The sequence below is a fragment of the Fukomys damarensis genome, unplaced genomic scaffold, assembly GCF_012274545.1.
Source record: "Fukomys damarensis isolate Sample0158 unplaced genomic scaffold, DMR_v1.0_HiC HiC_scaffold_16, whole genome shotgun sequence".
In the NCBI taxonomy this organism is placed as follows: domain Eukaryota; kingdom Metazoa; phylum Chordata; class Mammalia; order Rodentia; family Bathyergidae; genus Fukomys; species Fukomys damarensis.
The window spans coordinates 45709227-45736181 of record NW_022900928.1 but is presented as its reverse complement, the minus strand read 5'-3'; the positions used below and the strand labels follow the sequence as shown (position 1 = coordinate 45736181).

The 26955-nt window shown below is 35.2% G+C and overlaps 1 protein-coding gene and 1 non-coding gene across 2 annotated transcripts in view; one reads left to right on the top strand and one right to left on the bottom strand.

The window, feature by feature from the left end:
- Positions 1-18325, top strand: part of Sesn3 (sestrin 3) — a 35210-nt gene extending 16885 nt beyond the window's left edge. The window contains exons 6-9 of the mRNA XM_010633650.2: positions 2956-3074; positions 3956-4146; positions 5616-5760; positions 11139-18325. Coding sequence (XP_010631952.1) covers positions 2956-3074; positions 3956-4146; positions 5616-5760; positions 11139-11225 — 542 coding nt within the window. The 3' untranslated portion in view covers positions 11226-18325. The remainder of the gene's footprint in view (positions 1-2955; positions 3075-3955; positions 4147-5615; positions 5761-11138) is intronic.
- A 4964-nt stretch (positions 18326-23289) lies between these two features.
- Positions 23290-23397, bottom strand: LOC117286405. Its single transcript, XR_004517578.1, has one exon. It is a non-coding gene; the product is annotated as a U6 spliceosomal RNA (small nuclear RNA).
- Between the last annotated feature and the right edge of the window lie 3558 nt (positions 23398-26955).

The following is a 26955-nucleotide window of genomic DNA, read 5'->3' as shown; positions in this document are numbered from 1 at the left end:
GACCACAGTATTCCAACCCTCCTGTGCAGGGAGAAGTGATGGAGGGTGCTGACAACCAGGGTGCAGGAGAGCAAGGTAGACAAGTGAGACAGAATATGTATCGAGGTTATAGACCACGATTCCGCAGGGGCCCTCCTCGCCAAAGACAGCCTAGAGAGGACGGCAATGAAGAGGATAAAGAAAATCAAGGAGATGAGACCCAAGGTCAGCAGCCACCTCAACGTCGGTACCGGCGCAACTTCAATTACCGACGCAGACGCCCAGAGAACCCTAAACCACAAGATGGCAAAGAGACTAAAGCAGCCGATCCACCAGCTGAGAATTCGTCCGCTCCCGAGGCTGAGCAGGGCGGGGCTGAGTAAATACCGGCTTAACATCTCTACCATCATCCGGTTTAGTCATCCAGCAAGAAGAAACGAATATGAAATTCCAGCAATAAGAAATGAACAAAAGATTGGGAACTGAAGACCTTAAGTGCTTGCTTTTTGCCCATTGACCAGATAACTAGAACTATCTGCATTATCTATGCAGCATGGGGTTTTTATTATTTTTACCTAAAGACGTCTCTTTTTGGTAATGACAAACGTGTTTTTTAAAAAAAGCCTGGTTTTTCTCAATACACCTTTAAAGGTTTTTAAATTGTTTCATATCTGGTCAAGTTGAGATTTTTAAGAACTTCATTTTTAATTTGTAATAAAAGTTTACAACTTGATTTTTTCAAAAAAGTCAACAAACTGCAAGCACCTGTTAATAAAGGTCTTAAATAATTATAAAAAAAAATGTAAACATTTTTATTAAGGTTAATAATATGCATTTGCTTTCAGACATTAATTTTGAAGAGCTTTAAGATCACTAGGGATTGATACAAATATTTCTTAAAGGATTTTTTAAAAATATTGACAATATAATTTGTATCCCAGTCTCTACCTTCTTGGACCCTTGAATAGGCACTTCAGCCTTTGAAATTGAATTTGACTAGCACAACTCTTGGGTCCTATTCAAATATTATGTACTGATTTTAATAAAATAGGCCATAATATGTGTGAATCATTTAAGGAAATAAATCATCTCATTTTTTAAACTGTTATCTATCATCAGACCTAAATTTGATGGTTATATAAAGTATTCTAAAGTTTTCTGTAATTCTAACAGATACCTGAGATAATGAACTTTAAAAGTGAAAAGGGTTATTTTTTGCCCAATTTTTCAGTCCACGATTAGTTGACCCCATCACTTTAGGTCTGTAGTAGCACTTCCTGGTGGTAACATGTGGCACAGCAAAAGCGTTTGCCTCCCTGGCTGGAAACCAAAGCAAGAGTGATACCAGGGTCCCACCATCCCCTTTGAGGGCATCTCCCCAGTAATTTAAGAGACCCCACCTCTGTGTCCCACCTCTTAAATTTCTACCATCATCTAAAACACTGTGGGGTCCAATCCTTTACCACACAGAGCTTGGGAAAACACTTAAACAAAATATAGATGGATTGATGGACCTTTGTATATATCTTTTTTTTTTTTTTTTTTTTTTTTTTTTAAATTTGGGGCAAAACTTGGTTAACATTTTTTTTTCTTTTCATTTTTTGAGACAGGGTCTCACTATGTAGTTGAGACTGACCTGGAACTCACTATGAAGCCCAGGGTGGTCTTGAACTCACAGTGATCCTCCTGCCTCAGCCTCCCAAGTGCTGGGATTACAAGCGTGTGCCACCAAGCCTGGCTGTATATATCTTTTTATAGACAAAGATATCAAGAAAACTGGTCTTGATTTACTCCTACTTTTAAAATAAGTAGAGATTTTTCCTCAGAGCAATTCTCTTATTTGTTTAATCACTTTTTATTATTTTAACATGTTTAAAAGTCAGTATTATAACAAATGTATATAAGCAAAATAAAAACTTATCATAAAACACCAGAAGAACCAGCAATATAATAGTCAACACCACTATCAGTATTTGCCATATGAAACAGCCTGGTTTGTATAGTGTCAGGGGAATATTTCATTTCTAGAGAGACACTTTTTTACAGAGTTTAGTTGTGACACACTTCTTAGTTAAATTTACTTTGTAACTCACAAAACTGGTTTTCGTAGCAGCCTCAGTAATTTCTACTATATTTTATATTTTGGGCTTCATTTCTGCTGTGTGAACTAAATTAAGGAAAGTGTAACACAGTTAAGAGAGAAAGCACTGAAAATGCTATTTTGGGCCTGTAGCTCAATGGCAGAGTGCTTGCCTAGCATGTATGAGGCCCTGTGTTGAATCCCCTTCCAACACCAAAAGAAGGAGGGGATGGGAAAGGAGGGGAGGGGAAGCACAGAGGTGGGAAAGAGGTGTGATTGTTAGTATGTTCATTTGAATAGAATGCTGAAGTATGAGGAAGATACACCGCAGTTATAGGTTTGGGCTAGGGATAAGCATGAAACTTAGAGAACTAAAAGGCACTTGAAAGCTTCAGATTAGTTTAGGTAGTTTAATGGTTAGAGGTTTTCCACATTATTTTATGCTAATTCACATTGTATTTCTTACATTTTGTGCTAACAGTCACATTGATAACTTAGCAGTAGTTTCTTAAGTGGTATTTCTCTTTATACTAATGAAACAAAGAAATACAGTATTAAGTATACAGAATAGTACCTGGTATCTAGTAAGTACTCAACAAATGTCAGTCTTTTTAAATGTAATAAAGAACTTAGTAAAACAAGTATATTGCTTTTTTCTATTATCATTTAGAAAATTTTATTTTGTCAGTTCTTTGCTTACATAACTGTAGTCAAATGTTAATTCCCTATATTTGATAATGAAATTGTATTCTGAGCTTCAGCAATTTTTTTATGAGAATTTAACTTATATAGTCAGCATTATCACTTCCAAACTTCATAGAAGATGAAAAACTTCAGTTTTATTATCTTAACTGTTACCATATCCTTAACAATGGATCTTTGATTAATTTTCTTAGATTTTGAAGATGACATGATTGTAACATCTGATGTCTCTCGATACATTGAAGATCCTGGTTTTGGGTATGAAGACTTTGCCAGAAGAGGAGAAGAGCACTTGCCAACATTCCGAGCTCAGGTATAAGATGTTCTTATTTCAGAAAAACTAGATAATTCTGTCATTTTAACTGTTTACTGTTGAGATGTAAATAAATTGACTTCTAAATAAAATGATATGAACTGTTTTTTTATCCTTTTTTTTTTTTCAGTACCGGGGATTGAACTCAGGTCCTTGCGCTTGCAAGGCAGGCCACCAAACCACTGAGCTAAATCCCCAGCCCTATTCTATTTTTTTTAATCCTAATTTTCAGTCTACTTTGTCATCCCAATAAGTGGATAATTATTTCAACATTTTCCCTCTAAAAAGGCAAAAGAGAATTGCTGTCTGCTTTAATCACTTGCATTATTATAAGTTAGTTGCATAATGTTCATCCCATCTTTTGAGGGCACCGAGAGGAAATCAAATGATATGGTCACATTTGTAATAAAAAGACTTTTTATAAGGTTACAGGCTTTTAAGGACTACCCTCCCACTCACAGAAAGTGTGGCCACACTAGTGATGTGAAGTCTCCTAAAGCAGGCATGTGTTTAAATTAAACACACTTTCATTCCTATTTCAGATGGTCTCTTAAATGTCCAGCTCACTACGTTTAGTGACATGGGAGCATTCCAAGACTTTCTGGTGTCTTTTCAGATAAGGGTGTATTGTGTATACCCCACTACATGACTGTAGAAGGTGACCATATTTTATCACTAGTATACCCAATACCTGGACCCTATGAAGAAACATCCCAGCACTTCAGTCTTCTACAGACTGATACAAAGAGTTCTTGGTAAAGCTGCAAGTCTAGAACTAAATTACAAATATCCTTACTGACTTGTTTCAGTAATTTTATTTAACAAAAACAGTTCAAATGGAAAATGTTCATTTTGCAATTAGATACATTTTATTCTTTCAGGACTATACCTGGGAAAATCATGGTTTCTCCCTGGTGAACAGGCTGTATTCTGACATTGGACATCTTCTTGATGAGAAGTTTCGGATGGTCTACAACCTCACCTATAACACTATGGCAACCCATGAGGATGTTGACACAACCACGCTGCGCAGAGCTTTATTTAACTATGTTCACTGTATGTTTGGGATCAGGTATGTTTGGTGTGCAAACAGTTGTATACATTTTGAAGTAAAAATTCTAACATCAGTCTTATCTATATCCCATCTAGGAGTATTTGATTCTGGGAGAAAATGTTATATATGGGCTCTTGATTTTATTTTATAGAGAAGCATTTTTACTCATTTGATTAACAGTGGTGCACATACAAATACAACAGTAAGAATTTACTAAGGGGAAAAGCATCAGTAATCATTATAGATTGAATAATCAGACGAAACTTCAAATGCCTTCCTCAGAAAATATAATTTTTTAAAGTGTTCTTTTTTTAGATCACTGTAATAAATCCTGATTTGTTTGATTTGAGTTTTAAATTTTCTTTAAGGAATGGTAATTAGGCATAAACAAGACTAGAATAGAGTTTGTCCTCATAAAGGTTACATAAGCTCACATCATAAGAATACTGAAACGTATCAGTCAATATAAATTAACAGCTGCTAAATTTAGGAAACTAGCATTGAAAGGACAGTGAATAAATGAGGCAATGAAATTGAATGGTGTAATAAAGAAAGCTCCTTTAGGAGATAGAGCTTTTTGAGCTGGATATTGGAATCTTTTTTTTGGAAATGGATTTGCAGAAACAAATTTTGTAGTTTTGAATACATTCAAGTTGACTACATACTGTATCCTTTCTGATATATTATCAGAAAACCTTTATGGAATAAATTAGAATTTAATTTGTTCAGCAAGTATTTTCCATAATTTTAACTAAAACCACAAAATTTCCTGATCGTGCAACCAGTGATACAACATTCTCTGTAAGAAACATTAAATCTGAAAACTTGACATCCAAAATCCTCTGAAATCCAATCCTTAAGTTTGCACCTTTGGATATTGGAACATTTTAGTTTTTGGATTTTCAAATTAGGAATGTTTAACCAATAAAGTATATGCAAGTATTTCAAAATCTGACAAACTGAAGTCTGAAACATTCTGGTCCCAGAACTTTTTATGGTATAAAAAAATGTTGTGTGCCCACTGAGCATTCTAGACAATAAATTATGTGAGAATCATTACATTTTAAAGTATATACATATATTATAGCTACTCCTTTAAATAAACACTAACAGAATTTAAGTCTTCTTTACCAGCTTCTGGTATTTGCTCAAATGCCAGACTCTCTATTACAGACTACAGACTGCAGATCCATTTTCTTTGCACAGACAGCACTTATTTTCACCTCCATACTACTTATCTTTTTCATTTTTCCCTTTATATGCTAATAGAATTTAAGCTATGAGAGACCAGAAATTGATTTTTTTCTTTACTAGTATACTCCAGTACCTACAAGAGTGCATGGTACATAATAGACAATAAATAATTTTTAGATGACTTCATGAACTTTGGATATGGAATTAATAGACAGTAAATGTCTTACGTACAACTCTAGAAATTGAAATTTTTGATTTTTGTCATACTAAAGCTGTTGTCAACATGCTCATAGGTATGATGACTATGATTATGGAGAAGTTAATCAGTTACTTGAACGAAGCCTGAAGGTTTACATTAAGACGGTGACCTGCTATCCTGAAAGAACTACAAAGCGCATGTATGATAGTTACTGGCGTCAGTTCAAACACTCAGAAAAGGTAACAGTTTCATGACCAAGCATTATACCATAGACACATGTTCAGTATAATAAGTATTGATTAGCAAAAACGATGCCTGACAGTATTAATAAATTAGTAATAAATTAATAATTAATAAAGTATTAATAAATTATTAATAAATTAATGATTAGCTAGGTTTTAAAAATTTTTAATTCAAATTTATTAACTATTAACTAAATTTTGGTTATATGCTTTGTTCAACATAAAGTATAAAATTGTTTTAGGATCAGTATTTGAAAGATTGGATCTAAAAACATATCTTTAAAGTCATTGGGAATTTATTGTCATTCTATTCTTAAAAACCAAACCTACTGAGAAACTGTAATAGGTATCATTGTATCTTGGCCCAAAAGGCATATCCATACAGAGATTTTTTAGCACTAGCTAGCCACCAGAGTTAACCTATTAGAACAATAGCTTTTTTTTTCTTTTTATTGAGTTTATTGGTATAATCTAGATATACAATACAGTTACACTCATCATTGGGATTCTGTATCTTTACATAATAGGTCTTCATTCTCATTTTTTCCCCTTGTCCCTGCCCTCCCTTCACCCCCTCCTCCCCTCCCCATTTACAAACACTTTATTTCCATTTTTTCAGTTTCTCATATTTTATTCCTCTCCCTTATTACCTTTCCCACACCTTTCCCACTTTCCCTACATCTTTAGCCCTTTACTTCCTATTTCACATTATTAATTATCTCATTAGGATCCTGTGTACTATTGTAGTTTTTCACACCAAAGAAACTATTCAGTATTTCAGTTAAAGAAATCTCTATATGAACATTAAAAATAGGGAATCCTAGAATAAAACTAAAAAGGAAAGTAAAAAAGAAAAGGCAATGATGTAACATTAAAATAATCCTTAATTCTGGAGATGAAAATGGTCTCTGTACATATTTAAATTGCTTCTTGCTCTTATAGTCTTATGTTATTCTTTTTTTCATTATTTAGAGAATACTTTATTAGTTTCTGTAATCAAACCCACATAGATATGACCTTACATATTTAGTACAACGTGTTACCCCTGTACACATGAAAAAAAAAAAATTAACATTTCTAGACCAATATGGCTATCCATTTCTGTACAATGCCAACTCAGCACAATAAACTGGGATGACTTTTTCCAAAGTTGGCAGCACCGTTAAAGTTTCCCAAAATTCAATATATATATATATTTTTTTATATTTTGATATATGTATATATATATTTATATTTATATAAAAAGGCTAATAATAGCAGTATGTTATGCATCGATAGCAGCAACAGCTTTTCCAGGTTCTGCAATCATCTGAACAAAATTATAGACATTCAGCACATTCCATTAAAAACAAAACAAAAAAAAACAAAAAAAAACTAAGAAAAGAATAATATCCAGAAAACAGCAAAGTTCTGTTGCAGTTTGGGTAAATGGCACCATTTTTTTATTAGCATCTTAATCATCATCTGGAAAGAGAACATTCTAGAGTAATATTAAATGTAGCTCTGATAAAGCATGGTCCCTATTATGTATCATAAAGCAGGTACAAGATATTTTACATTCATAGAGGTATGATACAGTACCATCCTACATCAATAATACTAGAATCAGTTTTGGTTTGAAATTTACTTTGTCTGCAAATAAGATTGCTACCCCTGTATTTTTCTGGGCTCCTGTCACATGGAGAATTGTTTTCTATCTTTTCACTTTCAGTCTATGGGCTTCTTTTTGCACTAGGTGTATTTCTTGTATACAACAATATTGTTGGATTTTGCTTCTTATTCCATTTTGCCAGTCTATTTCTCTTGATTGGTGAGTTGAGGCCATTGACATTGCTGGTTATAACCGATATGTACTGACTTATTATTGTCCTGTTATGTCCTTTTGTTGACTCTTTTTACTTTTTCACCTTCTCCTTTTAATTTCTCGCCTTGCCTATTTGATTTGCTCTGTTGGGCCTCATGGTGTTGTTGCCTTCATTGTCTTTTTCGAGGATCTTGTTTAGAATTCCTTGTGCTGGTTTGGTATTCATGTAATTTCTCAGGTGTTCTTTGTCGTGCAAGTATCTTATTTCCCCATCCATTTTGAAAGAGAGTTTTGCAGGATACATCAGTCTAGGTTGGAGGTTGTTTTCTTTTAGTACTTGAAATATCTCATTCCAGGCTCTCCTTGCCCCAAGGGTTTGTGTTGAAAAGTCTGCTTTGATTCTGATGGGCTTTCCTTTTTATGTGATTTGTTTCTTTTCTCTTACTGCTTATAGTATTTTGTTCTTCTGTTGGGTTTCTGGGATCTTGATTATTATATATTTAAGTGTAGATTTTTTTTTTTATTGCAGCTAGTTGGGGTCCTATATGCCTCAGTTATCTGAATGTTAAATTCTTCCCCTCTGTTTGGGAAGTTTTCTGTCATTAATTCTGCAAACAGCTTTTTAAAGTCATTTGTATTTTCTCCTGCTATTTCATGTATTCCTATCAGTCTTATGTTATTCTTCTTTGCATCATCTAGGAGTTGTTGGATTGATTTCTCATGATCCCTTACTGTGTTTAAGAGACCTCTCTTTTCATGGTCACTGACTGCAATCTTATCTTCTATATCTGAAAGTCTATCTTCACATTCTTTTATTCTGTTGCGTACACTATGGAGTGTTTAATCTCCTGGATATCTGTTTGAATCTGTTTTATGGATTCCATTTCTTTCCTATGCTGGGCGTTTATTTTTTCCATTCTTTCTTATGCTGAGTCTTCATGGCTTCTATCATGGTCCTGAGCTCATCTATTTTTTGTCAGTTTCTGCTCTAGAGTCTCGAATCGCGACTTCCATTTTGCTCACTATCTATGGTTATCTGGGAAATTATTTTTTTTGAATTTTTCTAGAGCCTGATTGATCTGTTTTGTTACTTCCTGTGCTTTGAGTTCACAGTGTCCTGGTGGTTCACTATCAGCCTTTTCATCCTCATTTGCGCTACTGTTTGCCATTGGTGAACTAGATAGAAGTCTGTCCTTCTGTCTTGCTTAAGTGTTTTCTCATTTTTATTTTTGTTGTCGGACTGTCCTTGGTTTAATCTCTGGATTATCACCCAAATCTTCCTGATATATTTGTGCCCTAGCTTCTGTGTCTCTAACGACCCACTGACATTCTCATCTTCATAACATCAGAGAAAACAGCTCATCAAATCAACTGCAATGCTTTATCCCAACTGATACAATCAGCAACACATTAAGATCAAGCACAACTTGGACACTGACCACCTGTGGTAGTCACTAGTCTATCACCCTTACATCATTTGAATTAAATTGAAATCAAGCAGTCCAGAACATGTCTGCAGTGAACAAAATTTCAATATAATGTATTTACCATTTAATGGCTCAGACAGAGCAAGGATGCAAGACCCCTGGTCTCAGTTAGCTCATGGCTGAACCCCATGACGCTGACTGACCTCTGGCTGCAAGGCCCAGATTGAGTTCCCCAACCTTCTGAATGGTTGAACTCCACAACATTCTATTACAGGTTTCCCACACCCTTTCTTTAAAGATGTTCAAAGTTGGGAATTCAGAAAAATACCCTTGATGACCATCTCTGCCTCTGCAGAGTGGGTCCAAAGACTGGCACAGTCAGGAGGTCTGAGAGTGCATGCGGGGGCGGGGGGACTTCTACCTTCCTGGCACTTGAGTGATAGTGGCTGGGGCAGGAGAAAGCATGGCTCTCCTTCCCAGGGTGGATCCAGCCCAGAACAATAGCTTTTCATCTCAATTTAATAATTTAGTATTAAAGGCTCTTTATCAACATCATAGTGTTGAGTTGGCTTTAAGTTCTTCCTACACATTATAACTATTAAGAATCTCCTTTATAACAGTTCCTAAACTTAAAGTTAAGAAAAATCTTTCTAGGTCCTTACATTCACTAATTAGCTGTCTGACCTTGGCAAAAATGTTATGCCTTAGTATCATTTTTTAAAGTCTTCAAGCCAACACACCAAAAAAATGTCTGTCTTATCTCCAGCATCTCTCCTTGATGGATCTTTATGCCATGTTTGTGTTTGCCATTTTCCTTTTTAAAATTCTATCTGCAAATTCTTGTTTTCATCAGGGGAATAGAAGAAATAATTAAAATGTACAGTGAATGTTTAAATTTTTAGAATTATAGTTAAAGATACATTGCCATTAATCCCCCTCAGAATATTCTGTTTCACGTCAAACGCACTTATCCCATCATTTTTAATACTTTCTGAAGCATTTCCGAAAGTACTCTTTAGTGAGTGTCTTTACAAGGCATGATCAAAATATACAGTGAATGCTGCTGCCTAGTACAGCATTCCAGTAGAGGAAGGCTCATAAAAAAATTACGATGTTTCTTCATGCCTTAGTCACTGGATCTGTACCATGTGACTTCTGGCTTTTTCCCAAAGTCAAAATACCCCTGGTAAACATTTTGAATTGATTCAGGACATTGAGGCAGCCATAATAGTGCAACTAAAGGCACTCACAAAAGAGGACTTCCAGGACTGATTCAGAAAGGAGCAAGAATGATAGATGTATATTCAAAACAAAGAGGATTGAGGGCAGTGTGTCTTTTACTATAATAAATATTTTTAAATTTAAACCTTCACTGTATTCTTCAGTCATACCTTATACATCCACAATATAGTCAACTGATATCAAAATAAATATTTCATGTAAATTTTGAAAACTTTGGGATGTTTTGACCTGTCAGCTGAGAAATATCCCTGAAAGTACTCTTCACACTTTTATCGATACTCTAAGGAAGCCTTGCATAGCTAACTAGTATCAGATACTAATTACAAACTGCACTAAGCATCAGATATTACTTTAGTATTTTTCACGTAAATGCAAGGAAATTTTTTAAAAGCTTTCTATGTAATAAACATAGGCTGCTTAAAAAAAAGGTAGGATTGGGTGAAGGGAGGGCAGGGACAAGGGGAAAAAATGAGAACCAAGACCTGTCATATAAAGGTACAAGATCCCTATGATGAATATAACTGTACTGTATACCTAAAATGTACCAATAAACTCAATGAGAGAAAAATAAATAAAAGGTAGGATTGATTTTTAGAAGGAAGCATAATTACTGGGAAAATAACTAAAAAACATTATTTTTATAATCTAAATGCTTGATTGGTTTTACATAATATATATGCATTATGGGAATTTTATAGACATTATGGGTTGTTACTGCTTATAGAGCCATTTTTTACAAATGCAGGTTTGCATATTCCATTATGTACATGCATAAGTATGCCTAGGTATGCAAGTTTATATATTGTCTGTGTACACATAAAAACTCTTGTCAATGTCTGATATATGAAAACTTTTAAACATTTTTCCTGTGGTTACTAATATGATAACATTCTCATTTTTAGGTTCATGTTAATCTACTTTTAATGGAAGCACGGATGCAAGCTGAACTACTTTATGCTCTTCGTGCCATAACTCGGCATTTGACCTGAAGTATCACCCAGGGACAGTGTCATATATGTGTAAAGACTTTTTCACGTATGATTTACATCAGAAGCTCTTTGAGATACAGCATCAAAATTATTCAATTCTCTAGTGTCAGAGTTTAGCTGGTTTTTGTTTTGTTTTGTTTTTGTCCCCCCCCCCGGCTGTAATGTGCAATGATGTGTTTTATTTTTTCTTGATGCTTAACATTACTAACAGTTGCAAAAATAATACTGAGGAGCACTACTTTACTATTGTTTATAGTTGGATTTTTGGACAACGATCATAAATCATGAACGTGGTTGTTAATGCTTAACTTCAGTGTTTTGAAGGTTGGTTATATGTGGTTTTTTTGTTTTGTTTTCTTTTTACTTTTTGGTTTAAATAAGGAAAAGCGCTTACAATCTGCTCTTGCGATTGTTCTTCAGATATTGGAATTTAGCGAAGAATGACTTCATCTGACCATTCTATAATTTTCATGTTGTGTCCTAAATCTGGTAAAAGAAAAGCATGCGCTATTGAACCAAGCTGCTCACTGGACACCAAAGTTGTGTCCCCAGGAGATTATTTGTCAGGCACTGTATGTTTTCTTGTTTGTAGATTTTTTTGTTTTGTTTTTTTACCTGCTATTGGCGACAACGTGAAATGTGATACAGCCATTGTCCATAATTTAATGTGAACTTAATCATGATGAATTCTATAGCATGCTACTGAAATACCAAATTCATCTATTTTCTCTTTTACAACAGAAAGTTCAATTTTCCATATCATTCATATATATATATATATATATATATATGAATATATTATGAAAAGTAGTTATGCACAATCCTTTTTATTACTGACAACGATCCTGTCACCTTAAAAAAATCAGTGCTCACACTTGATCATAGTTCATTCATTCACCACATAAAAACTTGTACCCACACAAGACTGACCAAAAATTTTCTTTGCACATTTTTCTTTTCATGAATTTTTTCTATATTACAATTTGCAAAGGATGGTTAATATGCTTATATTTTTTTCTGTTAGGCTTTTAGAGATAATTTTCCATTATTTTCTTCTTACAGTAGGTTAAACAGTTTATAATTCAAAGGTAAAAATTGTGTTTCTATGCATTAATGTGATTGAACAACAAAGAGTGCAATATGTTCTAAAAAATACTCAACTAAACTTTTCCCCTATCATATCACTGCAGAAGTGTCCTTTTAAACACAGCCATAAAGAAATTTTACTGAAATTTCTTTATTGCACTAGGCTTTTTTTTGTTTTACCTTACTGGGGTTGAATAATATTCTTTTTATAATGCCAAAGCATTCCCTTCCCCAGAAAAATCTCTTTGGACAACTGGTTAAAAAAGGTATCAAGTCATAGGGGAAGAATAAGTGGCCAAAAAAGTCACATTTTTGCATTGGTTTATGTTACTTGATTAGACTATCTTCAGAGAGCACAACATTATGTGTTTTATAGCTTTAATTTGTATTATGTTAGTAAACCAGTGAAGTGCCTAAAGAGATGCTTACAACTATCCAGTAGGACACAACTGCACTGCTTAAACACTTTTTGGTTAATTAAAAGTGACTTGAATTTTACACATATATGGTAATTTTTAAAAGCATATCCATTTTTCCATAGTAAGTAATATAGTTAAATTTTTCCACTATAGTTGCCACAGAAATTTCATTTTAAACTTATCTTATAGGATTTATTTTTTTCTTTTGTGAAATAATCATGGATTAGTTCAATCATTTTCCCCTTCCATTTATCATCCTTCTCTAGTACAATGCTTTAGGTTGCTTTTCTTTAGATTTTGTTCCAGATATAAAAACAAAAATGACTGTAAACCTATTAACATAAGGTAGTTCTGTGTTTTTGGATTCAAGGATCTTATTTGAAATCTTCCATGAGGAAAAAAAATTGACCAATAATATTTTTCAGGACAGGGTGGTTTATTTAAAGAGATTATTTGAAGAATTCATGCCAGATCTCTTGTTTTGTTTATTACATATACCATATATTGATTTTTTTTCAATATCTCATTGTATAGATAGGTATTAACTACAAGGAAAGTATTGAAGAGAATGGCTGAACATCGATGGAAACATAAAAGTCCATTTAATTTTCCTAACTTGAGGACTTTCAGGGTGAGGATATCTTTTATTCTTGCATTTTTATTAGAATCATTTAAATCAATAGCTCTATCATTTTGTGCAGGTGAACTGTATTACAGGATGAAAAATGATTTTTATGTATTGAATAGGAGAAATTCTCACAGAAACCATACAAATGAGCTTTAGACCAAAAGGGGAAACAAGGTATAAGTTACTAAAATGGCCACTTTTTGTTCTTTTATTTTTTTCCCCCAGAAATGTAGTTAGTTTGAGTTATGGTAACAGTTAGTGCCTTTAACAGATATCTTTCCTAGCAGAATTTCTTTTTGCTCAACATTGATGCATCTCTTTGTTAATCAGGAAATTAAGGTGGCTTGAACTAAAAGCAAAATGAAACAATGTATTTACAACCTTCAGTAAATCAGCCTGACTTCTAAAGATGCTCATGCACCAGGTAAGATGCAGCAGCATTTGTTTCAGGCTATGAGTCCCTTTTCACAATGAGTTTGTTATCAACTCTCTCTATTCAGTGCAAACTTGAAATTTGATTGCGGTTTGCCAGGGTGGTATTTTTTTTTTTCAAGAGAATTGAATTTATTATGTAGTAATTTATAGTGTAGCTTTTTATATTAAAATGTAATATTTTTTAAAAAAAGATACCTGGGTTCAATTGGTATGATAATGTGATTATGTGCTAATCATTTTGGGGTCACATTGTGCCAAACTTAAATGTGCAAGAATACATGAAAAAAAGCACACATGAATGTGAACTCTTTAATACCTTGCTTATTGTGTTAAAATTACTCTAATAATTCACTGAGATATATGCTTGAATAATGTCTATTTAGTTTGGAATTTCAAATTTTCCAGATTTGATAATAATTCTTAACTTCTCAGATCACCTTAAGAAATATCAAAGTAACCTCCCCTGTGAAACTCAGTTTGTTCTTTAACCCACTTGACTACAAGAGGGGCCAGGCAGGTGCCTCACTGAACCCTTCAGAATAGGCTTCCTCAGGTGGACTTGTGAGAATTAGGGGAAAAGAGGCTTTTGAGACAAAACTCCTTCATTTTTTTTCTTTTCTTTTTTTTGCTAGGTACATTGTCTCAGTCTCAGGAAGAATTTGTCTCACTTGGGGTACTTTAAATAAAAGATGGCTAACATGGAATCTGGAATATGGCCTTATAGCCTTAAACCCAAGTAATGGCAGAGCGATGCAGGCCTTTCTTTAGAATAGAAAAACAAATGTAAGGTTTATGTAAAAATGATATAGAACTTGAACCAGAGCCCCTATTTTATTTGTGTTATAGTGTCTCCTAATGATTTTTAATACTTCTGAAGTTCAACTGGTATTATTTCAGAGCAACTTTTTCCTTTCTGACTGTATGAAGTTTTTATCCCAAAATCTTAGATTTTCATGCCCCAGCAAAATAAATTTATCAGCAATTAAAGATATGTACGTAAAATATTTCACCACATTTAGGGTGCATGCATATATGATGGTAAGATTCTTCTTAACTAAAAACAGTTCATCAGGGAGAAAAAGCAAATTTCAGTGCATATTTTAAAAGGGTTTGCACTGTGATAGTAAAATAAGATTTTTTGTTTTTTTGTTTTGTTTTGTTTTGTTTTTGCTTATGTTGTATTTTAGAAGTTTCTCTGGAAAGCAAGATCTCCATTTCTCTTTTATCTAGAAAATCTTTTTTGTCTCATGCAAATAGTCTTGCATGGAGTTAAAAGTATGCAACAGTGATGCTGTATAAGTATTTATTTTCTTAGAACAGTTCAGTAGTAAACTGAAAGACATGTGGCTCCTCTGTTCAGATCGAGTTTTAAGTTACATAATCTGTATAATCAGAATCTATTCTAGGCGGCTGTCAAAAACTGTGTTTCCCTGTTATATCTCTGTGGAGACTGAGAATCAAATTAAGTAGTCTTTCCTCAAAGCAGTACTGTAGCATGAATGTATTTATCTCAGTCAACAGAATTTAAATGACCACTGAAGGTGGAGGTTATTTCCACGCTAATTTGGCTTAGTTAGCAGTATCTGCTCAGGTGAGACCTAGAACAAAAATAGCTGGGGGTGAGGTGGATTACAGAGATAGAGGTATATGTCAAGATAGCCTTGTGAGGGAGGAAACGTTTTCAAAGAATATATGAAACATAGTGCTGAGATGGTGGCTTTCCTCGGCATCATGCACCTAATATAAAGGAAACATTTCTCTCGTGGGAGCTCCTACCTGCATTTAGTCCTCTCTTTCCACCCTGTTTTCTCTTCCTCCAAGTGCCTCAACCTGTACACACCTTCACTCTCTTTCCCTTCTCTCGGCCTGTCTTGGTCTGAACACCTTTCACAATCCAAACCAAACATCACCAGCCACCTGCTGATAGTCACCAGCATTTACTTTTCTGAGTTATGTTTTTTCCATTCATGAAGATTATGGCTTTGTCACGACTCCCTCTAAATCCCTCAACCATCCGTTTGTACTTTGGCTGACTTTTGCCCTTGACACCCTATCAGATATTAAGCAACATCAGTGTGATCTTGTCCACCCCATTGTGTTCACCCCTTTTCTCAACTGCCAAAATATCGTGTTCTCCTCTACCTCATCCCCAAAGAGCCTATAAATTCAGAGTATCCAGCCTTTTCATGGGTTCACTCTCTGTTGTTCAGTAATACTACTTCCATATTTTAAATAAGTCATAAAAGATTTTGCCTTCTATCAAAGTAGGAATCTTTATATTTATACATGATACAGAAATTGAACTATTTCTACCATGCAGAATTTAGCATTTAGCAGGATTTTAAAGTGATTAAATTGCCATCATAACCTGGATCTATATTAGATGATGAATGAATACTGGTGTTAGTCCAAGTTATTTGAATGTAAGTTAAAATTTTCTAGCAATCCAGATTGACCTGTAACCCTCTAGTGGAACAGGAAATTTCTGGCATATAAATGGAATGATGTTTCAGTTATTTGTTTTATTGGTGGCATTTGGGCCATGAAACACGTTTCTTGTAAGAGGACATTGATATGTGTTTATATGGTCTGGCTGAATCTCAGAACACCATTAAAATACCACAAAACTGGGTACCTAAGGGCTTGACTAGGCTTTCCTAGGTTAGACCAAACCTCTAGCCCCCAGTCCCTACCTTGTTCTCATGGAAGGAAGTATCTTCTATGGGATGAAAAGAGAATGCATTGACTTTGTAGCCTTTATTCCCCTTGTTGCATTTCAGATATGTCCAGATTATACCATTACAGACAGAAATGCAAATTCTTCCTCTCCAGCCTGTGTGCACTCAGCATTGTTTGAGATTAAACTGCCTTGGGTTTCTAGCAGGGGACATGTTTATCTATAGATGTTTGTCTGACTTGAAGGTGAATACCCTGATTAAAAGTATAGATTAATATGAATTCTGGTGGTATTAGCATGTTTCCCATCTTAGTCATGAACAACCTGATAGCAATGTTAATATATCTCTTTAAAGGCCCAGAAGTGAACCAGTAGCCTACCTGGAGACTGAAAGATTTATTCAGTCATATGAAGTGTTCACTCTGGCTTTAACCTAATTATGACTGCACCACCATGAAGTACAGAAAAAGAAAAGTATAGGGGAAAGAAGAGAGTATCTGGTTCTTTTGAAAGTTTGTGAAAATCTTTGAAAGAATGCAGTGCTTACTATCATGTAGCCTTTAGAACAAATGCCCCATTTATAGTTCTTAGGACATCATCAGACATTAATAAGTCTAAATATGATAAATATAATTTTTGGTATAAAAATTTTTGCTAAAACAATCTATTTTCTTGCACCCCTCAAGTTAACCTCTTAAAAGTGAATGTATAATTTCTACAGAAAGAATATTATAGAGGAAGAATCTTCAGTCTTTAATGCTAAAATATTATTCTCAGATTCTGATTAGTTGTTATACATTATGATACAGAACTAAATTAATTCCACATCTGTTTCTTAAATTAACTAGTCTTTACAAATTTTCATCTGGCTCCCCCAAGTCTGATAAGGAAGGATCAAATGGAGGATAAAGGAAGCGTATCAGTTGGGTGGCCAGAAATTTTCCTTTGGAAAGCTGAGAGACTGTTTTCTCCTTTTCCAATCTCTCTGGTTCTTTTAAGTAAAAGTTGAGTCAAACGGTACCCTTGTTCACCAAGGAAAGTGATCCAAACTCTATATCTAGTACAAATATTTTCTTTGCTTTCATATATCCTCTCTAGAGAGACAGTACAATTTTCTCTTTCTTCTTTCTCTTCACATAATAATACTTTTAGCCCAAAATAAAATAGATACTGAAAACAAACCACAAGCCATCCACATGCAATCTGAGCAGATAAACAAGAGCCTTGTCGGGTCACCTTGGAGGGTGACCTTGTCTCTTGGATTAGCTCCTTAAAACCTAAAAATTACTTTCCTGGTCATGAAAGAACTGGATGTATCCTTCAACTTATGAAATAGGATTTGAACTTGAAAACTTTTTTTTTTAGTCCTGATTTTGCAGGGCAGCTACATAATGAATGTATATATTAAGACTTTGTAGCTGAATTGCACATGAAATCAGATTGCCAACTTCTTGACTTTCAATTTTAGACATCATTTAATCCTTATTTGTGAGCAATATATGTAGCATGCTGTGAAACGTCTATTATAGTTCTTTAATTCATCAGTATTAATACAGAATTATCCTTTGTGTTCCTTGGTACTTTTTATTCAATGTAATCAGAAGCTGTGATGTTTTGCCTTTGTAGTCCTGTGCTTTGTTACTGTAATTTTGTTTTCTTTTCTACAAAGCACGTGACTTTGGACTAATGTAAGGCAGATGAAATGATCTTTAAGACTGCTCTATGTATCAGTCTATTACTCTATACGGATTTTAATTAGAATAAGCTTTATCAAATAGATCATTGATGCAATTTAGGATTCACACAAGTTCAGTGTCAAATGGCAGTCTTATCTTTATAGTTTCAATTCTAAAAATAGCAAACTTAATAAACAGCCACTTTAAACTTGTTCTGGCAAACCAGACCCTGCTGTAGATATAGTCTAAGATAGTTAACCATATAAGCCTTTTCAACTCTTTATGCCCTCCATATGAGTCAGCAGTTAAGGAGATTATAGAACCATGAAAGCTTTTTGTATGTATAACTAGGTTTTATTTTTCTTATGTTGCTGATTTTACAATTCTGACTAAAGCTGACCTGAATGGATCAGTTTATGTGTAATATTCTAGTGCTTTAATGCCTTTTTTCTTTTTTGGAGGGATGGGTAATATTATTTGAACAGATAAAGAAGGAACTGTTAGTGAGTCAAGACACACACATTTGAAATAAAGGAATTGTGTATTAACATGTTAACAATTCATAACTGCACTTTTTATGACATTTTGAAAATCTATTTATAGGTACAGAACAATGGGTTTTGTTAAACTGTATCACATTTATACTTGCAGAAATTTATTTCATTGTTATTAGTAGGAATTTTATTGGTTCAATAAAATTGACAAAATTGAACTCTCATTTTCTTGATTTATTTATATATATATTGAAGGAGCATTCTCACTGAGGTTTATTTCTGCTTGATGACTAAGACTTGGATCCAGAAAGACATCAGAATTGTATCATTGTTGTCATTTTCCCTAATTTATTCCTGATTCACACTTTTCTTGCAACATTTCTTATAATCAGTATTAGTGAAATATTACCCAAGTCTAAAATGTTCAAAGTGTATAATTGTTCTTACCTTTTAAAATATTGTGTAGTGGGGGCCAGGGATTTAGCTTAGTGGCACTGCACGTGCCTCACAAGTGCAAGGTCCTGAGTTTGATCTCTTGTACCAAAAAAATATAGATATAGATATAGATACAGATATATAGATATTGATATAGACACAGTATGTGTGGCAAGATGAGCCAGTACACTTACCTGCTCTTGCACAGAGAACCAAAGCAAAGGTGTATAGTTGCATATTAAGGCAAATGACTATGAGAGAACACTAGAATTCAAAAGTAGAAAATGAAGCCTGTAAAATCCAGAGAACTGGTATAGTAAGTATCTAAATCACTTTCCTCATTGCTGGGACAAACACCCAACACCTGAAAATTAAAGGAGGGAAGGTTTATCTTGGCTTACAGCTTTTAGAGGTTTTAGTCCAGTTGGCTGGCTATAAGGCAAGGCAGCATGGTAGATGGACATGAAAGAGGAGAAGCTGCACGTGTCATGTTTGCCAGAAAGCAGAGAAGGAAGAGCCTGAAAGCAAGATGGAACCTTCCAGGTCCACCCATAGTGACCTAGGTCTGTCTTCTAGGCCCTACTTCCTAACAGCAAGACAGCTATGTTTGTACAATCCAGTCACATTCCAAAAGTTCCTATTACCACATCAGGCTCTAAGGGGACATTTAGATACAAACCCTAACTGGATGCAAGAGAAACAATGTCACATCACCCGTGTCTCTGGCTCCCCACCTTGAAGAGGAGTCTCCACTCCCTAGAAGCAAAGGTGAAGAAGTTTTAACAGACTCCATCAACACAGATACTGGCATTCCTAGCTATTGGAAAGTTTCATAGCCCATATAAGCTAATAGCCTAAGTAAATAAGAGGCCTGAGATTTGTGAAGTAGTCTGACTCAGGAAAAGGAATTCATTTCCCAGTGATCTAGAGTACTGTAGCCAGGAGCCATCTTGAAAGGGGGCCTGTTGTCTGATTTTAGAGTATTTGAGGGATCAGAAACCCCTGAATATTCCTGTGTCTGGGAATCCACACATTCCACTGCACTGGCTCAGTGAGTAACTGACACAAACCCAGTGAGGGCTGTTGTGGGGAATGGGTGTTGCAATGTGGAAGGGAGTTCTGGGCACCACTCTTTAAGGATGGGTGTCGGGGAAGCTGCCCTGTGACACAGACCAGGAACGCAGTCAGTCCCATGTGGCTTCAAGTGGGACCCAGGATGGAGGATAGTTGCCTGCATGGCTTCCACCATCACAGTGCTGTGCACAAGTGCCTGTCACTAACAAGGAGAAGAAAACAGCTTCTAGTGCTTCTCTCCAACACACAGATGTGCTAGCGCCATCCCCAGCAACGCCCCTGTGGCTCTAGGCCATCACTCGGCCCCCAGAATGCAGAAACTAAGTTGGCCCAAATAAAAACTGGCTGTATACCATTTTCACTTGCTCCTGTGGGAACCTCAGCTTCAGAGGAATTTTGTCTGGCTCCAGCCTCAACCTGTTCCTGCTCAATCCCTGGCAGACACATCAACTGGAGAGAAACCCAGGCCATTGTCCCTATCCTAGGACACATACAGGGTCCAGAGAGAGACTCCCGTGCCATCTTCATACCATCACTCCTTCAAACACCTCAACTGGGAAATTTTGCCTGGCTCAAGCCACAAAGCACTCAAATATTTTTATTTATTTTTAAACCAATATTTTATTTTTTTGTTTATTTAATAATGTTGCTTTTGGGGGAGGGGTACCGGGGATCGAACTCAGGACCTTGTGCTTGTGAGGCAGGCGCCAGAACCGCTGAGCCAAACCCCCGGTCCCTAGCCAAACCCCTACTCAAATCTTTGCTGGACATGACAGCTGAGGAAATTGGGGCAAGAACAGCCCCAGGCATGTCTGAAAGCATGATCTGTTGGGAGAGAGAAGGGGTCCTCCAGACATATCTGCAGTAGCAGAAAAGAATAATAACATGGTGACCATACTACACAGGTCCCCTGAATAAGTTGCCCTCTCATTTTTAAAAAAAATTTAAATTGAATTTATTGGTACATTCTAGGTAGACAGTACAGTTACATTCATTACTGGGATCTTGTACCTTTACATGCCAGGTCTTGGTTATTTTTTCCCCTTGTCCCCACCCTCCCTTCACCCCCTCTTCCCCTCCCCACTTTCAAACACTTTAATTCCATTTTTACATTTTTTCATATTTTTTTAGTCGCCCTCTCATTTTGTTAGATCACACACTACTATCAAGACTAGGTGTGGTTACCAAATAGTTTCTCTGGTGTGAGAAACTGGAAGTGTGAATAAAAATCAAAATGTATGATAGATAATGTGAAACAGGAAGAAAAGGTTTAAAGGAGAGGAAGAAATGGGAGAAGTAGGGGAAAGGAAAGAAGGGAAAGAAAAAATAAGAGAAGAGGAAAAAATGGAAACAGACTAGGTGTGGTGCCACAAAGCGGGTATGGTGATTATTCGTGCTACTTTTCCCTATGACATAATCTAGACCTGCACCAGTGTCTAATCAGACAACAAGTGCTTTGGACCCCTCAACACTACTGGGGCAGCCAGTATGAGAGACCCACTCAAGTTACAGGGCCAGCATCAACAGTGCCTAAGGAAACCTTCATCACCTAACTTGAGCCAATGCTCCCATCATAGGAGAAAACAAAAGTGGTGCCCCTCACATTATCCACAACACTCCTGCTTGAACTGTTAGAGTATCCCTACCTACTCTTGCATGACCTGCAGAGACAGTGCATCTCTCTGACTCAGATACAGCACACACTGTGCCCAAACTCACTAATCAAGCTAAAAAAGAGTTACAGGGAGATTACATTATGGTATCCAGCTGGAAATAAACTCAACATAGCATAAACAAACTGATACCCCAAGACATAGAGCACAACTAATGACACCTACTTCCCTGAAAGAAGACTTCCAGAATTGCTTCAGAAAATGGCAAAAAAATCACTTCTAGCCTTGTGGCTAAGATCAAGTGTAGAAAATGGGAAGAATGATGGAAGAAATGTGCTCAAAGCAAGGAGTATTTTGAGGAGGTTCTCTTAGCTACTTTTCTCATTGCTAAAATACCCAGCACCCACAAGTTAAAGGAGGAAAGATTTATTTAGCTCACAGTTTGCAGAGGTTTCAGTTCATAAGTGGCTGGCTCCAAGGCAGGGTATCGTGGCAGAGGGGGCTTTCAGAGGAAAAACAACTCATGGTGGACAGAAGGCATCAAGTGACAAGGGAAAAGAGAAGAGAAACTCTTTTGTCTCACATCTTAACTAGGTTTAACCTTAGGGCAGATAGCATTCAAACCCAGGGTGGGGCACCCTTAATCTTACCTAGAACTATGCCAAGCCAATCTTTAGACTAATTAAGTAATCACTCACCCTTGATCCCAGCATCACACACTTCACATCCAGCCAACTCTGAAAAGATCCTATGACCACATGAGGCTTTGGGAGGAATCTAGACACAAGCCATAATGGGTTAATGGGAATGTGTGTTTTAGTATAATACATTTTTTAAATGTAAACATTCACTGTATTTTTTCAGTCACATCTAGTATATTGCCTATAAGAAATTTACCTCACCACTAAGGACACAAAGACTGAGAGTGAAAGAATCTAAAGTGGTGTTCCAAAGAAATTGAATAAGAAAAGAAGCAGGAATAATCAAGGGATCAATTAGTCAAGAGCATATAATGATTATAAATTTATATACAACTAATATCAGAGCACACAATTTTATGAAACAAACATATTACCAAAAGGAAGAGATAAACTCCATTGCAATAATAGAGGGGAGTTGCAATACCCCACTCCAACTGATGGAAATGGGTGCACCTTGAGACCATAATATTTTTATGGTGTCATTTTTAATTTTAATAAAATAGATAATTTCATATTACATAGAGAGTAAGTCCATCCACCCATTGTTGATAAAATTTTTAGAAATAATTTCTATAAAAAGTTTAGTATTTGACTGAGAATTAATTCATTATAATGTGACTTCTACAGGTACAGAATTCCCATAATCACCGCATCCTTTTAATTTTGTGAAACTTTAAAAGTATAGAAAAGTACAAAAAAGAAGAAAAGCAATCCATATATCACAATGCAGAGTTAGTATCTTCCTATATTTACTTGCACTTTTTAAAAGAAATGGATACTTATATAAAAAGATTAAGCCCCTCCCCACCCCACCCCACTCATTCCCTAAAATATGGAACGCTTCACAAATGTGCATTTCATCCTCACACAGGGGCCATGCTAATCTTCTCTGTATTGTTTCTATTTTAGTATATGTGCTGCCAAAGCTGAGCACTTGAGACAACAATATTAATTGAAATAAGTCAGACCCACAAGCTTAAATATCAGTTTCTTTTATAAGACAAATCCTAAACATTAAAAAAGAACAAACTAAAAGATAGATAATAGTAAATAGGGAAATAGATCTTTTGCAAATGTGAAGGGGACCTAAAGATGGATGGGGGGGAGGGAAGGGAAGGGAAAGGGAAGAGAAGGGAAGGGGAAGGGAAGGGGAGGGAGAGGAGGGAAAGGAAGGGGATGAAAAAAGAATTTTAAGATGTGTGATACATATGCACCAACTCTCCATGATAAATGTACTCATTATGTACTACGAACATGTACTAATAAAAAAACAGAAGTTAGAAAGAAAGAAACAAGCAAACAGTTAAACTGTACTATATAAACATCAGAGTTAAACTACACTATAGATAGCCAAGGATTTAGCTCAGTGGTTCTGCTGCCTGATTCACAAGCACAAGAACCCAAGTTCAATCCCTGGTACCAAACAAAAACTGCACTATAGATCAAATGTACCTAATACAACTTTATAGAACATTTCATCCAACAACTGCAGAATACACATTCTTTTCATAGCATAGGAACTTTCTCTACAAAAAAATTATTAAGCCATATAAAAGTCTTAAAATTTCAAAAAAATTAAATAATATCCTGTATATTTTCTGGTTACAGTGGAATGAAACTAGATATCAACAACAAGAAAAATGTTAAAAGTATACAAATAGATGCATACCAAACAACATGCTTTTAAACAAACACTGAGGAAGTCAGAGGAAAAATAAGAAATTACTTGAAACAAATGAAACACAACATGTCAAAATCTGTATGGTCAGGCAAAGCAAGTTAAATTTTGTGTTACAGCAAGTTCTAACATTTGTACTGAGTTCCATGGTTGTCACACACTGTTCAGATTTACACTGAATTTCATTGTATGATTTGTCATAGGAGGGACTATGAGTGATGGTTCTAATTTATTTTTTACTCTTAGTGCAGCTGGATATAAGTAAAATGTTCTGAAGCTTATCAGAAACTCAGTATACTTTAAATATATATAGAGTTAGGTTTGGGGAAGTAAAAATACAGTTATAGTAAGAAAAGTAACACATCTAGAAAGCATTGTGAGGTGGTATGTAGGTTGGCTGTTATTAAAATGAGGGGCAGGTTAAAATTGTAAATGGGGCTGATTTGCTATATAACTATGTACATGTTTGTTGGGATAGCTGTCCCATATTTTGTATATTGGAATAAAGATTTCTATAAATTATCTTAACTAAAAGTAAATATTCAAAATTAAGTTCCACTTCTAAGTCATATGGATTATGTCTTGGAAAGTTTACCAATCACAGGAGCCAGGAGGCTTAGGAAAGGGGAGGAAAGATGCTGTACTATATGGACCTTGTGGCTTCTAACCATTAATATAGGTTGTTTTCTTTCTTTGATGGCAGTAGGAAGACCTCATTTTCATAACATACTACTTGTGATACTTTATTTTAAAGATACTTTTCATTAAAGATTCTCTCATGGGGTGTTTGGCTGGGAGCTAGAAGGCTAAGGTGCTCAGATCCTGGCTCTTCAGTAATTTAACTGTGTGACCTTGGGCAAGTCACTTAACCTCTCTGTGCTTTAGTCTCCCTGTCTTATAAAATGAGAGTAATACCTACCTCACAGGGTTGTTGTGGAGATTAATTAGAAATAATGTCTGTAAAGCATTTAAGGTTCTTGAAGAAGGTACTATATAAATACAAAATATCTATTAAAGTCAGCTTATTTGTAAAAAATAAAATAAAAATCTGTACATTGCAGCAAAAGCAGTACTAAGAGGGAAGTTTATAGCAACTAGTGCCCACACCAAAATACAAACAAACAAATGGAGAAACATATCTCAAACAATTTAATGATAAACCTCAAGGTCTTAAAAAAGAAAAGAACAATTATAATCAAATTAATAGAAGATAAGAAATATTGGAGCAGAAATAAATGAAATAATCTCATAAACAATATAAAGCATCAATGAAATGGAGTTGGATCTTTGAAAAGATGAATGGAATTGGCAAAACTTTAGCTCGACTAATGAGAAAGAATGAGGGAAGGATGGAGGGAGGGACAGAAAGAAACTGGATAAAATTAGAGATGAAAAAGGAGACATTATAACTAACACTTTAGAAATACAAAAGATGAGGGAGGAGGAAGTGAAGGGAGGGCAGGGGTAAGGGGAAAAATGAGAACCAAGACCTGTCATGTAAAGGTACAAGATCCCAATAATGAACATAACTGTACTGTATACCTAAAATGTACCAATAAACTTAATAAGAAAAAAGAAATACAAAAGATCATTAGAGAATATTCTGAACAAATTGAAAAATCTGAAAGAAATGGATACATTTCTGGAAATACATGACCTACAAAAATTGAACCAAAAGGATATAAAAACCTTGAACAGACCTATAACTAACAATAAGATTGAATCAGTAATAAAAAGTCTCTCAATAAAGAAAAGCCCAGGGCTAGGTGGCTTCATTGTTGGATTTTACCAAACTTTTAAAAAACACATACACAAATGCTTTTCAAACTAATCCACAGAACTAAAAGAAAGGGAACTCTTCCAAAGTCATTCTATGAAGCTAATTAACAAAAAATGAGAGAAAACAACAAAAAATGAAAACCATAGACTCACATTAATCATGAACACAGATGAAGTAGCAAATCAAATTCTACACAAGAAGAAGATCATGTACTATAATCAACTGGGTTTCATTCCAGGAAAGCAAGGATGGTTCAACATACACAAATCAATAAGCATAATACATCACATAAATAGAATGAAGGGTAAAAAAGTCTGTGATCATTTCAATAGGTATTTAAAAAAAGCATTTAATAAACTTTAACATTCTTTCAGGATAATAGCCCTGAACAAATTAGCCATAAAAGGATCATACCTTAATATAATTAAGGTTATACATGACAACCCCATAGACATCATATTATCAAATAAGGAAAAACTAAAAGAACTTCTTCTAAAATCAGGAACAAGACAAGGGTATCCACTCTCACTGCTCTTATTCTAATATTTTTAGTACTAGAAATTTTAGCCAGAGCAATGAGACAATAGAAATAAATAAAATATTGTATTGGTTACTTTTCTATCATTGCTGAGACAAAATGCCTGACACCTAAGGTTAAAGGGGAAGAGGTTTATTAACCTCACTGTTTGTAGAGGTTTACAGTTGGCTGGTTCCAAGGCAGTGGCACAAGGCAGAGGGTCATCACAAAGGAGAAATAGTTCATTGCATGCAGAACACAGCAAAATAAGCAAGGGACCTTAACAGAATCTTTCTGCCCCTTTTATCTTATCCAGACAACGTAGGGCAGGCAGAACTCACACCCTTAATCCCAGTGCCCTTGATCCTAGCGTTGCACCATGAATCAATTCCAGCGTCACAACTCTAGATCCATCCACCTCTGTAAAAGCCCCACCTATGACTGCGTGAGGCTTTGAGGGGACATCTAAACACAAGCCATAACAAATGTAGGAACAGGAAAAGAGGAAGCATATTAT